The 15,402-nt window shown below is 29.0% G+C and overlaps 2 protein-coding genes across 7 annotated transcripts; one reads left to right on the forward strand and one right to left on the reverse strand.

Annotated features, from left to right (window-relative positions):
* Nucleotides 1-725: 725 nt before the first annotated feature.
* Nucleotides 726-9,319, reverse strand: LOC143197163 (uncharacterized). 5 transcript variants are annotated; one of them, XM_076405385.1, is made up of 5 exons: nucleotides 7,584-9,319; nucleotides 7,237-7,290; nucleotides 6,395-6,553; nucleotides 3,836-4,231; nucleotides 2,299-3,074 (listed from the first exon to the last, which is right to left on the reverse strand). In XM_076405385.1, exons 1-5 carry the CDS (start codon nucleotides 8,870-8,872, stop codon nucleotides 2,912-2,914), a joined length of 2,061 nt encoding a protein of 686 aa, XP_076261500.1. In that variant the 5' UTR covers nucleotides 8,873-9,319; the 3' UTR covers nucleotides 2,299-2,911. The 5 variants fall into 5 exon arrangements, with proteins under 5 accessions (XP_076261501.1, XP_076261502.1, XP_076261500.1 ...); XM_076405384.1 differs by having other exon boundaries at nucleotides 3,836-4,234; XM_076405386.1 differs by lacking the exon at nucleotides 7,237-7,290 and having other exon boundaries at nucleotides 726-3,074; nucleotides 3,836-4,234; nucleotides 7,584-9,318.
* Nucleotides 9,320-10,759: 1,440 nt separating this feature from the next.
* On the forward strand, nucleotides 10,760-14,823 carry LOC143197168 (E3 ubiquitin-protein ligase ariadne-1). 2 transcript variants are annotated; one of them, XM_076405398.1, is made up of 7 exons: nucleotides 10,760-11,113; nucleotides 11,228-11,383; nucleotides 11,438-11,503; nucleotides 11,562-11,777; nucleotides 11,834-12,201; nucleotides 12,257-12,673; nucleotides 13,421-14,823. In XM_076405398.1, exons 1-7 carry the CDS (start codon nucleotides 10,907-10,909, stop codon nucleotides 13,500-13,502), a joined length of 1,512 nt encoding a protein of 503 aa, XP_076261513.1. In that variant the 5' UTR covers nucleotides 10,760-10,906; the 3' UTR covers nucleotides 13,503-14,823. The 2 variants fall into 2 exon arrangements, with proteins under 2 accessions (XP_076261513.1, XP_076261512.1); XM_076405397.1 differs by having other exon boundaries at nucleotides 10,767-11,113; nucleotides 11,228-11,503.
* The last annotated feature ends 579 nt before the right edge of the window (nucleotides 14,824-15,402 follow it).

The following is a 15,402-nucleotide window of genomic DNA, read 5'->3' on the forward strand; positions in this document are numbered from 1 at the left end:
CTTACCTATTAATATTTTTCATAGTTCCGACTACAATATCAAATAAACAAAATCTATTCACGCAATCTTTTATATATTAACTGTATGCGTGCTTTTATAATTTTACGATGTACCTTGTTTTTAAAACCACAATCTACTTTATAGAACATGTCAAATATTTCAAATCTACACTTCATTCATAATATTAAGAAAATGTTTCATGAATGAAAATCTATATTATGAAGTATATGATTACGCATGTGCAATTCTATGAGTTTATTCTTGAGAGATATTTTGAATAGGGTGTTATAAAGAGCAAGATATATGAGTAATTGTTGACAAAAAAATTTAAATATCTAATTTTAAAAATGTTTTACTGTCGCCATCTATCAATCAATAACAGTAATTATATAGCCCATAATCAACTAAACATTGTGAAAAAATAATAGGCCGGTCTTATTACGGATGACTTAAAACAAACTGTAGGGATTAAATATCAGTCTCAATTTTCATTAAGAAAATCCGTACTTATACTTCGATTTATAATATATTGATACTAGGCAACCCCCTATATACATATATATATATATATATATATATATATATATATATATATATATATATATATATATATATATATATATGTTTGTTTTGTTTATTAAGCCATCTCTATAGCTATGAAGCCCAAAGTGTGAAATATATATAAATTTCAGGTTTAGAATAAAGGAAAGGAGTGAAACACTAAATTAGTAATAGAACTTAAAAGATGTATTTGAGTAATGATTCACTATTTACATCATATAGTAACATTAAGTCTACTAATATTATGAAACAAAAGATCTGCCAAAAAATATTTAATGATATAATATCTTTTCTTTATTAACCGAAACAATATCAAATACATTTCCTTATAAACAGTAAAATATATATTTGATGTGGCAAATATCCAAAAAATGTCGATTTTTTCTTAATTTATTGAATTGGTTTAAAAGTTGAATATTATGTAGAGAAAATCTTTTCGTAATTGTTGATACAAAATAAATACCAATTAGGTATTAGTCTAGAGAACACACCCAAAAAGTCTTTACAATCAGAGACCCAGAGGCTTCGAGAGAAAAAAAGGTCAAATAATTTATTTATGTACAATATACTACATTCTTACAAAAAGTTTTACGCATATTATCGAATAAAAAATGTAACCATGTATACTTAAACTTAGATTTTTGGTCTATGTACTGGAAAATCGCTCAAACTTTCATATACCGTCTTATATAATTTTCATCACATATTGACCATATACTAACTGTTTATGTACAATTTCTAAGATAATATATAAAAAATTATAATAAAATTTAACAATTTGTATATGGACTATAAAACACTATAGTATAATAAAAAGTAATTGTCTGACGGAATTAAATAAAGAAATAATTTTATGTTATATACACTACATTTTGTATACAGATTATACTTACATAATTTTTAATAAACTAAACATTTTTGTTGATATATGCGAATAAAAACAAGTTAGTACAGATTTTAAAATGCAATAATTAATATTAGCAATACACTCCGTAAATAAATAATATGACGACAAAGTATTACAATAATATAACTCAATTTTCAACAAATATAAAAGAGTGTATAAATAAATTATCCAATATTAATTGATTATTTTTCATTTTAAATTGTACTAACGAAAATAATGAGAATAATAATAATAAAATATAGGTATTTATATATATATGTACAAGAAAACATCTATCACATAACATCACACTAAAGGAAATTAGCTAAGATGTTAGAAGAAACATGTCTCTGATCATAAAGTATCTTATGATGCAAATATGGATATTTCAGAAGGTAATTCTTTAGCCCAAGGTTTTCAAATACTGATTTGTAAATCTGCTGATATATCACAGGCAGAGAACAAAATTTTTAAGTTCAATTAATAAACATATATCAGATCTCCTATTATCCCCAACAAGAAAAGAAATTTAAAAAAAGTAAAAAAAAAACAACAATCTATTACTATAAGTTAAATGTGTTATGCAGTTCTATTTAACCCCTACCTTGGACACTTCACATAATTTTTTAACAACTAGATATAATATAGTTTTATCTAAAATAAATAAATATAGTAACCAATGGTATAGACAGATATTTGTCTTTAAATTAATTACTAGATAATATAAAAATGACAATTAATGGTTATACTCCAATTGAGATTCCCTGTTTTAAATAAAAAATAAAAATCACCAAATGCTCATTTCTTCTGAATGTAAGAAATCAAGGAGATGGATTAAAAAAAAACAAATATATTATTGAGAAATTTATTGCTAAATTTCAAAATTAAAAAAGTATGTGTGAAACTAAGATTTTGGATAGTCTAAATTGTTGAGTCAAATAAATAATAAAGCTAATTAATTTAAATGGAAATATCTGCAATGCATGTCACATATACACAGGCCTCAAGAATTTGTAAACGTAAAAAAATAAAATCAGCACAAACCATATATTACAAAACGCTTCACTTTAAATAGGTCTTTTTTAAGTTTTATTTATACACTTTTATAGGAACAAACTTTTCAAGTTTCTTTTATTATTTTTTTGTTGGAGCAATGCAAAATGTACCTCACCAATAGCAATTGCACGCCGGATCTCTTTTCCCTATTTTGTAATCCTCTCCAACACCATTATCTTTAAAATGATGGTGGTATTGAATCAAGCTGGTGCTGTTTATGAAATAACTAGATATTTGATCCCAGTATATGTTTCCCATCGCTCTAGTGAAACAACTTTCTGCCATAGCATGGAGCTCATCCAAACTAGGCGATTCCTCACAACTAAGCGGTACATCAAAACTAGGTGGCAATGAAACAAAGTTAGGTGGCACATCATCTGTCCATGGTGGCCTCCAAATCATTGACCCCTAGCTGTTTCTTTGTCGCTTAGCTGCTACATCAGTTCCCATACCATTCAGCATATATTTTAACTGTGGCATAAAGTCTATCACATTCCTTACTTGAACTAAAGGTATTGGCTCGTTCCTATTTACACACTTACCACTTTCTAATAATACCTGCATTTGGCCTCTGAAACAATAATAAATATATATTTCCGACAAGCTTATATGATGAAATAATATTATCAGTCGCAACTCTTATTTTCTCGATTTGTCTCTTTGAAATGCATTCTCTGATATTCTCTGCTTTTTTACTACTTTATTTGTCTTCCAATTAAATCCAACTTCATTATGTTAATCATAATTTTTACCATAGTATTATCGCCAAGAATAAATAATTAACGTTTAACTAACATCCATTGTCAATTAATTACCTTACACATGGAAATTCTTGTTATCAAAAAATGTCATACCTTTTTTCCTCATATTTAAACTCTTCTAGCTGACTCTGGTAATAATTTAATCAAACTTAGAAGAGTTTGCCATTGTATAATAATTTTTAAAAAGACACAGCCCAAAAAATGTCTTCACAAAAACAAACACCAGAATAAATAATGAAATATTATAGTCCCAATAACAACAACGGAAATAAATAAATCTGTATCCGCCCTCTCTTATATATACACCTTATTATGATTTAAAAATGCATAATATTGATAGTGTCAATTGATAGTAATATTGGAACCTCCTATACAAGGACGAAATAATACTACTAAAAAATATATAAAGCGTATTGAAATTTCAATATCCCGAAAGTGCTCAAGATTATTAAAAATGAAGAAAAATTCAATAAGAAATTTTATCACAATAAACGATAAATGATCTAGAATCGACTATAAGTACTTGACTCACACTAAAATCTAATAAGTAAAAAATGATTTATTAACTTACGGATTAGCCTTATAAATTTCTATGCCCAGAACTTGCATGACCTGTTGACAACTTTGTAAAGGTACACCATTAAAAAAATTCGTCACCAAATCTTGAAGTGTCACCAAATGTTCCGAATACACATTCGCTTTCATATTTATCAAATTAAGTGTCTTTCCCTGCACCTGAGCCTTTTGTAATTTATATGGAATGTTTGTTCCAACTGCTGTTGTAGGCGGCGATTCTGGCAAATTTAAAAGTTTGTTTCTAGCGGTGGTATTCCTCAACAACGATCTGCCATTAGTGATTGCCGAACTACCGTCTTGAGGTGATGCCACAGTCGTTTGCGTCCTAGATGATGCTTGGTGAGCTGGATTTTGGTTTACTAATTGATCTAAGGACCGGCTTGTGCCATAACTGCTAAAATAAATATCTACAATAAGCTATTTTAAATTTGAACTGAGTTAAAACAGCAGTTATTTAAAGATAATTTGGTTACAATGGCTTTTATTAGAGTGATCCATAACTTCGATAGTTCAGCCATTCACTTGCTAATATACTATTATTCAATTACATAGCCAAACTATAGTTTCCAGTAAAGCTAAGCTTCCTGTAAAAAGATTATGGCAGTGATATTCCATAGTCATTCTTTTGGGGAGTACCCATCCCCTCTTCCAACTTGATTAATTATATACAAAGCTAAAATTACTCAAAATAAGATTATGCCAGATGAGATACTGACGAATTTATGAAGAAAACACTCCATAAATTCAACGAAATTCCCACCAATGTCACTGTGTAAAAGAAATTTGAAGCAGAAAAATATGCTTTTAAAATCTATTGATAAAATACAATAGAAGAAACAATTCACGAATTTATGGATTACCCTAATAAATTAGTATCAATTAATCATAATGGGAATGTTATTTCTCTCAAAGAACTTAAAAGAGGAATATACATGAACATCAGAAAGTGTAAAACTTTACTATTACAAATTCTTTGGATTACCATAAATTAATTTATTGTTATAATTATGACTATTATATACTGATTAGCTAGACATATGCTTGCAATTTAATAATCACATTTGTGAATGAAATATGATAGATCAATTTTAAATAAAATATTACATAGAGAATAAAAAACATTTTTATACCACTTTTTACATATTTATTTATTGAAACATGGTTTTAACAAAATTTCGTTCACTTTAAATGTTGTAATAAAGTTTTCTACTTAAAAATATTGTTCATTTTTAATAACTTAAATACATTATCTATTAATTATGATATACACTTTGGGAATCATAGTTTAAAAGTTTTCTGTAAAAATTTTCAATCTTGCTATTCTAATGAAAAATTTTGTGTATTTCTTGACCAAATCTTTTCAACTTCTTTAGAATTAACTGTATTGGGATGCCTTTTTTTGTTCAGACCGTTTTTCGTATTTATATTTCTAACTGAAAAAAAAAGAACATATTTCGTAATAAACAATCTAATTTTATGGATTATGCATATTATTTAATACTAAAAAAAAAATAAAATGAATAAACCTATACAAAATTGAAAGAATAACAGGGTTGGTAATAAGTGACTAACATATTTTTAAAATCCTTATCAATCAACATGCAGAATTTTTCATTTATCACAGTTCAATTATCGTAAAAGACAATGGACGATTTAGATTATAAACATTCTTGCCTGGTTATGCAACAATATAGAAGCTAAACAGTGAACAGCTAAAGATAATGGATAAGTTGTGAAAATTAAATGTAGTAACATGTTTTCGTTGTTTTTTTTTGGTGATTAATTAACAATTGTTAAAATAATAATGGATTTCTATATTAATACTATTTAAGAACTGAATAAATTGAATCAATATGTTACTGTATTTAAATTTAAATGTGATTACCAAAATTTTAGTTTAACTTTATGTAGAAGAAAAACAAATAAGTTACTTATTGCCTACCCTACAATTCAAATAATTTTAAAAAACCTGCCTATTAACGGTATATAAACAAACATCCTTGACAATACAGAGATTAGAGTTGTTAACCTTGTGCATTAATATTTAAAAAAAAGAAAGAAGATATATAACAATAATACATATATATATATATATATATATATATATATATATATATATATATATATATATATAAAATCATTTGTTTGAAATAACTGTAGGTATCTATACTTATGTTGTTTGACCCCGTTATTGAAAAGTATTAGATTTGCTTAAGAACTATGTAAAACTCCTTATGTTGTTGAAACATTCAGTACATACAATATGATGTTTATACTGATAGTATTAATTATACTCTAAAAAATAGTGGTATGTAAAAAAATGCTTGACCTTCAATATCTGGGTCAGAAATAAATAAATAAATGAATCATCAATCTCAGAAATCTGACATTTTAAGTAACTGTTGTAAGGTAGATTTTCTAATAACACATTATACAAAAACAACAATTCGGGAAAATAAATGGAAAAGCATTAAAAAACACAAACGTTAAAGTCAGTTCCATTCGGATTGAAATTATATAAATTATTCAAACCTAATTTAAAGAAAATAAGTACCTCTGAGGAACATCATATCTTGTTATTCCTCCATTCATGTGTTGCAAAAGTGGAGGAGGTGGATAATTAGCCTGTGATGTAGCTTGATGATAATTGTTTTGAGGTTCAACCACCATAAAACTGTTTGCAGCCTTTGTTTGGGCATTATATTGTCCCATCCTAAAAAGAAACATTAACTAATTTTAACTAAAATACGAAAAATATTTATCTAAATCGACAATATTATATTTTATAGTTCTTCAGAATAGGACCATGAAAATTTTGCTTATATGAAAACAAAAACAATTCCTTGATGTTTCCAACAAAAAAAGCCACCCCATTTTCCCCACTCAATAAAATATTTAACATATATAACACAACTGTTTTTAACCAATCATATATATATATATATATATATATATATATATATATATATATATATATATATATATACATATAGATTTATATATATATATATATATATATATATACATATAGATTTATATATATATATATATATATATATATATATATATATATATATATATATATATAATATATAATATATAAAAATATAAAAGCTGAATATTTCATAATTTTGCTTGAATTGTAAATAATTTTGTTTATTATGTGTATTATTTACATAAAGAAAAATATTAAGGTGACATATACCATTTTTAAGAACACATTGAAATTGTTAGCTGTTCTAAACATAAATGTTGTAACCACTGTATTAATAAACGACATTATTCCAAACATTTACGAACATTCACACATTTTTTTTGCCATCAAACATACAACACTGTATCACCCTGTAATCCACCTGTTTTTAATTTTTCAAAACACCAATTCATTAAACTCACCAAGAACTATCATCCAATCTCTGAGTGTAGATGGGAGCTGGATTAATTGGGAAACTATCCAGGAAAAAAGTTCAGATTGAATAATATAACACAGCTAATGTTTAAAGCTTCAGCACTTTTAAGCAAATTTTCATGGTTATAAATGTAGGTTGAAAAATTTATACTTTTATGTGTCACATATAATAAATTGTAAACCATGAACACTGCCTTCCTAATATAAACAAAAATTATTTTGGTAATGCATCAAATAATTTGGCATATACACATAGGTAATAGCTGTCTCAAATATAAACAAATATGAATAATTTGTAAAAAAAAGTTGTACACAAGAAAGATATTGTACTTACGCTGCTGATCTAACTAACGGAGGTGGTGGTGCTTGTCCCATACTAGCATAGAATCCTGGTCTCATGTGTCTAGTGGAAGGAGTTGGATAATTTGCCCTAACAGCTGAAGTGGCAGCTCTTGGTTGAGCTGCATGATAAGGTGGTTGCCCTCCAGCAATTGCATAATTGTTTGAGTAAACATGCACATTATGAATCGGCCCATTAGTTGCTGCTTTTGCTTGAGTTGCTGGTTTTGGACTTGGAGGAGGATGAGCAGTAATTGGTGGAGCTGCAGGTTGCCTAGTCCAATGAACATTTTGAGGTGCATTGGTTCTTCCACTAATTAACAGCTGAGAAGAATCCAAATTTTTTTTCGGCCAATAGTCTTCAAACATTGTCCCCGGGGGGAAATAATTTTTGATGTCATTTAAACTAATCACTGAACAAGAGTCATGTGCAAAAAGTTCATTTCTAATACCTTGAACTTTACAACAAAATTTTAAATATGAAAGGTCCCAGCCTTCTAACTTATCAGCTCGCTGTTTAAGGTTCTCTGTTTCCCCTTCAAAATAAAATAAGGGAACATACTTTTGATCATTATACACTGTATAAGGAACTACTGATTCCCTATTAATTCGAATAAAACCACATCGATTTGGCATCTCAGGCTCAATTGTATTCACTAGTTTATGATAGCAATGTCCTAAAAATTGGTAGAACTCATTTGCATCTGATAGTCTCACTATTAAGTCTCTTGATGTAAATTGTTCTCTACCAAACTGATGGTCACAATGTTTAAGATTAATTTCATTTAAAAGCCGCGCTTCTGCTTCAGTTATGTAGTAACTTCTGATATTTGTGCAGTTATAAAGATCTTGGTGCAAATAGTTTAGCCACTTATTGAGAACTTTCATCTCAACCATCCGAACAGCACAATAATTCTCACCGGCACGAACTATATAAGGTATATGTACTTTACCCATTGAAGTCCATCCAAATCTTCCTTTTGCTGATTCTTCATCAATGTTTTTTGTATCATCACTGGAACTTGTTTGAACCGGTGACTTCAGTTTAGGTTTATCACTTGATAAAAAATTTAAAAGATTCACATTCTGGGTAACAGCTTGTTGATTTCTCTGAGGTACTGCCATTTTAGCCTTATTAGCCTCAACAAGTTTAGCCGCCAACTCTCTGATCTCAGGATCATCTTGTCTTTCTTGTTTAACACTACTATTAATTGAATTACTGGTACTGTTTGAAAAATTATTAACGGAGGAATTGTTTGAATTGTTCTTTGCATGATTATTCATTGCGCTGCTTTTTTAAAAATTAATTCTTGAAAAATGTATCTGGCAAATATGTCAACAGAGAGCTGTATTCCATGTTTTTATTCACATAATTAATGTTTTTTTTCACAAAATTGGATGGAATATCTCCTTCTAACGAGATTTTTTATTTTGCTGTTGTTTACAAAACTAGGAATGAGGTTAAGGCGGATTTACTCCTTACTTGTTTAAGCGGCCATAGCGCCATCGTGGGGAACACTTGACGTTGTACAAGCTCTATTATTGTTAGTTCCTTCGATACACAAAATTTATAGGGTTAAAATGTTTGCCTGCACTATCTGTTATTAGATTCTCACTTTATTTACACACATACACGCAAAGTTTGTTAATTATAAGCGTTTTTTTGGAAGTAAGCGCGTTGTCTTCATGTCATACAACAGAACCTACGATCGACAGCGCTCGGTCTCCGCGCTTCGCCAACCGTTCGGACATTTTCGGTGAACAACGTACCGCTAGCCTCTCTCACAGGCGCTATCTCTCCTTTAGAGCCACCTTTCACATGATCATTAGAAGATGGCCGCCGAATACAATTCTGAACCAATGACAAGCCGCCGTCAGCTGTTAATCGGTGTGACGACATGTAATATCGATGACGTATTTGCTCCTTTCACGAGACTATTTACAATGCTCCCAAGGTCTAACTGTTCAAGGATATATTCTCAAACATTTTTACTCGCTGCCCAGCAAAAAAAATCCCATATCCAAACTATAGAGGTCGGAGGGTACCGACTGCATTTGAAATTGAGGCTAAAACCGGCTATACAGGTTTAGTTCTTTTACGAAACGTTGCAAAATTATCGTTACCATAGAACTAGTCTTTTATTTGCTTTAGCGAATATCGACCTTAACATAGTAGTTCGTAAGGAAATTCTATTGAAAATTTCAAAGGAAATTAGACTCTATATTGCTTTCAAGGTTAAATATGTTTTTGTATTAAATTTTTTATGAGTACAGAAATTTTTGAGAAATGGAATTTGAAATGTCATTAACACATCTCATTACTATTATATTAATCTGATTAAAAGTGTAATAAACTTTACTATGTGCAATTCCCACTTGTTTTATATAGCTTTATACTAAAATGGCTTCCGCGTCTGCGCAGTATATTTTAAGTTTACGTAACTCCATCATTATTATTAGTTCTCATTAATATTTTTTAAATAAAAGAGATTATTTAATTGGCTTGCACATATCTTTTATAAAGGCTTTAACTTTTAAAAAGTCACATTTGATTTAATATATGAGTGTATATCTCCTGGTATAGTTTTTTATAAAAAGTCATCTGCGTACGCGCTGGTGCGCATTTACCAGTGATCTTTTCTGATTAATGATAGAGATTTTTGATGATTTAACTCTATCATAAATGACCTTGATGTGACAAACTTTCACTTATTATCGTAGCCTGAAATTAGTTTTTATTTGACCTGTCCAAATTATAATGAATTATTGAAAGTTGAGTGTGCGCAGTCTATGTTAAAATCATGTGAGCATCTAATTTACGCATTGTATTAATTCACCCTCCTTTTAAAGCCAATTAATGAGAGGTCAACTCTCAAATAAAAATTTCTGCGCAAAAGATTTTGCGCACCTCTAAGTATATATATATATATATATATATATATATATATTTGTGTACATATATACTGTGTATATATATTTATATATACATATCAGTACATGTATACAGTGAGTGCGGGTATGTAAATTATTTCGATAAATTAAAAAATCATAGATTTGTATTTAATACAGAATGCCATCTAACAGAGATATGAATAACATTGATGTAAGGAACAGTTAACTTTGTATCCTGCTTTATTTTGACGGATGTATGGCAGGGTTATGTCAACTGTCAGTTTTATCACTAATGGTCTCAGTTGGCAACATTAGATGTGTATTTGAGGAGTGTTATAGTATTAAATTTATTTATTTCCCTGAGAGAAAAAGCTTAATATAAAATAACTTATTTACTTTGTGTTAAGTTGTTATCATAAGAAAGCAATGGACTCTGAAGAAGAAACATACGATGACGTTGACTCAGGAAACGAATCCAGCGGTGATGATGTTGATTTTGCTATGGAAGTTGAAGTCACGGGCCACCGAGAGATTCAAAATGATTGTGAGGACTATCCGTATGAAGTTCTAAGTACAGAACAAATTGTGCAACATATGGTGGATTCCATAAAGGATGTTAATTCTGTTGTAGAGGTATTGTAATATTTATTTTGTCTTGACAATCATTATTTTATATTTTGATCATCAAAGAAAACGTATTTTTATTTACGTAATACGGTTTATAGTGGTATTGGGTTCAATTTACAGATTCCTGCGACAACAACCCGCATTTTGTTAAATCATTTTCGATGGGACAAAGAAAAATTAATGGAGAGGTTTTATGATGGAGATCAGGACCAATTATTTAATGAAGCTCGAGTCATCAATCCATTTAAAAAGTTAAATATTACGTCGAGATCTAAGGTATTATTTAAAGTTTATCATTTATGCAAACTAACTTATTCAGATTCGTTACAGCCTCTTAAAAAAGCAGCAAATGGTATGGAAGAGTGTGAAATATGTTTTATGCTTTTACCATCTTCTGTAAGTTCACAAATAATAGTTATGTATAGAGTATAAATAATGTTTGTTTCGAATTTAGCATATGACTGGTCTTGAATGTGGTCATAGATTTTGTGTCCACTGTTGGTGTGAGTATTTAACAACAAAGATTATGGAAGAAGGTGTTGGACAAACAATAGCATGTGCTGCTCATGGTTGTGACATTTTAGTTGATGATGCAAGTGTAATGCGGTTAGTGAGAGATTCCAAGGTTCGCTTAAAGTATCAACACCTAATTACAAACAGCTTTGTTGAGGTAATAATAACTACTATCTGTACTAATATTATTATACATTGCAAGTGACTTTTCAGTGTAATCGATTGTTGAGATGGTGTCCATCTCCTGACTGCAGTAATGCAATTAAAGTCCAATATGTAGAGCCACATCGTGTAACATGCAAATGTAATCATACATTTTGTTTCTCTTGTGGTGAAAATTGGCATGATCCAGTAAAATGTCATTTACTGAAAAAATGGATTAAGAAATGTGATGACGATTCTGAAACTAGTAACTGGATAGCAGCCAATACAAAGGAATGTCCTAAGTGTAATGTGACTATAGAGAAAGATGGAGGTTGTAATCATATGGTTTGCAAAAATCAGAATTGTAAAGCAGATTTTTGTTGGGTTTGCCTTGGTCCTTGGGAACCCCATGGTAGTTCATGGTATAACTGCAATAGGTAGGTATATTTCAATCTTATATATTGAATTGTAATTTGTTATCACTTTTTACAGGTATGATGAAGATGAGGCAAAAGCAGCCAGAGATGCTCAAGAGAGATCCCGTTCTGCTTTGCAGCGCTATCTTTTTTATTGCAATAGATACATGAATCATATGGCATCACTGAAATTCGAACATAAATTGTATGCATCAGTGAAAGAAAAAATGGAAGAGATGCAACAGCACAATATGAGCTGGATTGAAGTACAGTTTCTAAAAAGAGCTGTTGATATCCTTTGCCAATGCAGACAAACTCTCATGTATACATACGTATTTGCATACTACTTACAGAAAAATAATCAGTCTGTGATTTTTGAAGACAACCAAAGAGATCTTGAGAGTGCCACTGAAACCTTGTCTGAATATTTGGAGAGGGATATTACGTCTGAGAATTTAGCTGATATTAAACAGAAAGTTCAGGATAAATACAGGTAAACAAAAACTACTAGTTTAATGATGTATTCTTCTTTAGATTATTTAGATTTTTGCTCTTCTTCTAAGTGCTTAAAAATATTTTTATAATCAATTTTATTCAGTTGCTGTTGAATGTTTTAAGAATATACAAAATAATAAAAGAATTATGGACAGGTAACTTGCGAGGGCGTCAAAAAATCCAATCTTTAAATCAATTGTTATCTCCATGATATTCATAATTTTTAAAATTGGTAAAAGACTTCTTTGAAAGTGCACAACGCTCGTTTTGTACACCATGTGTCTGATGATATGTATATGATTGGATGCAAAAAATCCATATTAATGAATTGAGAGATTCGTTATTATTTTGTATTTCTGAACCAACAAATTGATGCAGTAAGTTCTCTAAAGAGAAAAGGAGAAAATTTTACTCGCAGTGCTTGTAAATCGGCGAGTAAAATCGGTTGCGTAAAGCAACGTTCTGTACTTTGTCGAAAGAGTAGTTAGACGGAAGTTAGACGAAAAAATGTTGAAATATTCAGATCAAAAAATCGATTATCCCCTTAATATTGTGTATCTATACAATAAATTCATTATTGGCTGTATAATACACTTGAATTATTTTTATGTTATATTAAACTTTTACAGACAACATATTAAGATATAGATTGTGGGGGGTTAATTGTAGAGTGAATAATATCGATCTTTGAAAGAATTTCTGAATTATCCAAAAGGTAATTATTTTGTAAACTTTCATTTTACAGGTATTGCGACAGTCGAAGAAAAGTATTGCTTGAGCATGTACATGAAGGATATGAAAAAGAGTGGTGGGACTATAATGAATAGTTATGCAATCCATGTTTTTACGTTCCGATATATAATTTAGGTAGTATTATAGGATCTTAAAGAAAACAAAAAAAAAGAAAACACCTAGTTACCTCATTCTTGCGGAACCCAATTCCAGGCTGTACTTATTATTTTACGTAGTTCGGTTTTGTTTTCACCAGGGCCGACGTATTCTGTTTAATTTTTATATATTTTGTATTGTAGAAGTAATTTTGGGTTGTATCTTTTTTATCTCGTGCATTTTAAAGCCTAATAGTAACACCATGGACATCATAAAACTAGCTTCAATATCAGCTATATATATACATATATATATATATATAATATATTTTTTTTAAATGCAGCAACCCAAAAAGGCTATTTTGTTGGTTTTTAATAATTTGCGGGTGTTCTGCTCTAGTTTCTAAGCATCATATTTCCTAACGTTTTTCAAATGTCAATGTTTGTAATGTGATTTCAGTTTTTCCGCCTTTTAAAACGGAATCTATGCTATGTGAATCTTATAGGTGTGATTTTCATTTCATTTACAATACTTATATATAAAGAATTCCATTTCATTTTTGTTCAAATATTCCTTCAAAATTTCAAACAAAATCGCTGATTCTTTTTAGTGAGCCGAAGTAATTGTACAATACGGATATTTGTTTCTTCAAAGCGAATAAGATCTGATTATATATTAGGGCTAAATGTATAAATGCTTAGGTGGATAAATGCTTCATTTCTTTAATAGAACAAATTATCGATCTACTATTCTGGAAATAACGCTTTATTTTTAGAATATCTCATTGGCTATATACAACGATTTGTGATACATAATTGATGTTTTACTTACGATTTTAATGTATTTTAATTCAAGCAGACACACTTGAAGTAATGGATAATTTATTATGCCTGTATATATTGTTATAGCGTGTGCAATTTTTTTATTGAGGAAATGTTTAAATTTATAAACTTTGACATGTCTAATATTAACGTAAAACAAAGATAATTTCAGAGCTTACTATTAAAAAAAATTTTGTACATACACGTATTTTCTAATTCTTAAATACAAATTGCCAATGGAAAAGAACATACGTGGAGTTATATAGATTAATTAATCGTTTGCTTGTAAGGAGGATAGTTTAAACTAGTTGAAATTTCTATAATTTATTATCTAGTTTCTCTGTGTTATGTGTAAGATCGAACAGGGAGGTTGTAAATTTGTAACATTGGTTTAAGGTATTATGAATCGCTAGAAAATTGTAAATAAACTTACTTCAAAACATAGTTTATTACTGCTATAGATAGATTAAACATCCTAAAATATATGTTGTGTCACTTATTTTGTTTATTTAATTCATTCGTATTATATTATGTATAACATAGTAGTTTAACAATTAAAGCGATGAATCCTTAATATAACCTTTAAGATGTGGGAAATCTGAATACGTATGAAAGGCATAAACGTTATGCAAACAATAATACACTCAACATAGCGCTGAAATCTACTTAACTAATTATCACAGATCCCTTTTATGTACTATATTATAATATGGATGAGAGCATCTACAACTAAATATACAGATATTTAAATTTTGTTATAAAATATATAGGGACATTTATATATAGCACAGTAGCATAGTGGATAAAGAGATCAAACAGTCTTTCATATAACTCAATTATTTGAAAGATGTAATCAAATTTATAAAAAAATCTGCAATTGGTTATACATTTACTGCAGTGCTGACATCTCATGGGTATATGCATTACTAAACGTTGACAGATCCCTTTTATATTCTTGATTGCAATATATATGAAGTTACTACTACTAAATATACAGATATTGTAAATATATAAAATGAGGCAAAATAAATATATTAAATGAAATGAAATTATGATATATATCTTGTTCTTCGACTTT

This window comes from Rhynchophorus ferrugineus, unplaced genomic scaffold, assembly GCF_030347505.1.
Source record: "Rhynchophorus ferrugineus isolate W39M unplaced genomic scaffold, kcgeb_rfMv2 rfM5, whole genome shotgun sequence".
Classification (NCBI taxonomy): Eukaryota; Metazoa; Arthropoda; class Insecta; order Coleoptera; family Curculionidae; genus Rhynchophorus; species Rhynchophorus ferrugineus.

Bases quoted from the DNA above. Each gene is read 5' to 3' on its own strand.
- LOC143197163 (XM_076405384.1), bottom strand. From the start codon at position 8,872: ATGAATAATCATGCAAAGAACAATTCAAACAATTCCTCCGTTAATAAT. The intron at 6,554-7,236 runs GTGAGTTTAATG...GTTTCTTTTTAG, and splicing joins AGATTGGATGATAGTTCTTG to GATGGGACAATATAATGCCC. The intron at 3,075-3,835 runs GTAAGTTAATAA...TTATTGTTTCAG, and splicing joins GAAATTTATAAGGCTAATCC to AGGCCAAATGCAGGTATTAT.
- LOC143197168 (XM_076405397.1), top strand. From the start codon at position 10,907: ATGGACTCTGAAGAAGAAACATACGATGACGTTGACTCAGGAAACGAA. The intron at 11,778-11,833 runs GTAATAATAACT...GTGACTTTTCAG, and splicing joins TTACAAACAGCTTTGTTGAG to TGTAATCGATTGTTGAGATG. The intron at 12,674-13,420 runs GTAAACAAAAAC...TTCATTTTACAG, and splicing joins AAAGTTCAGGATAAATACAG to GTATTGCGACAGTCGAAGAA.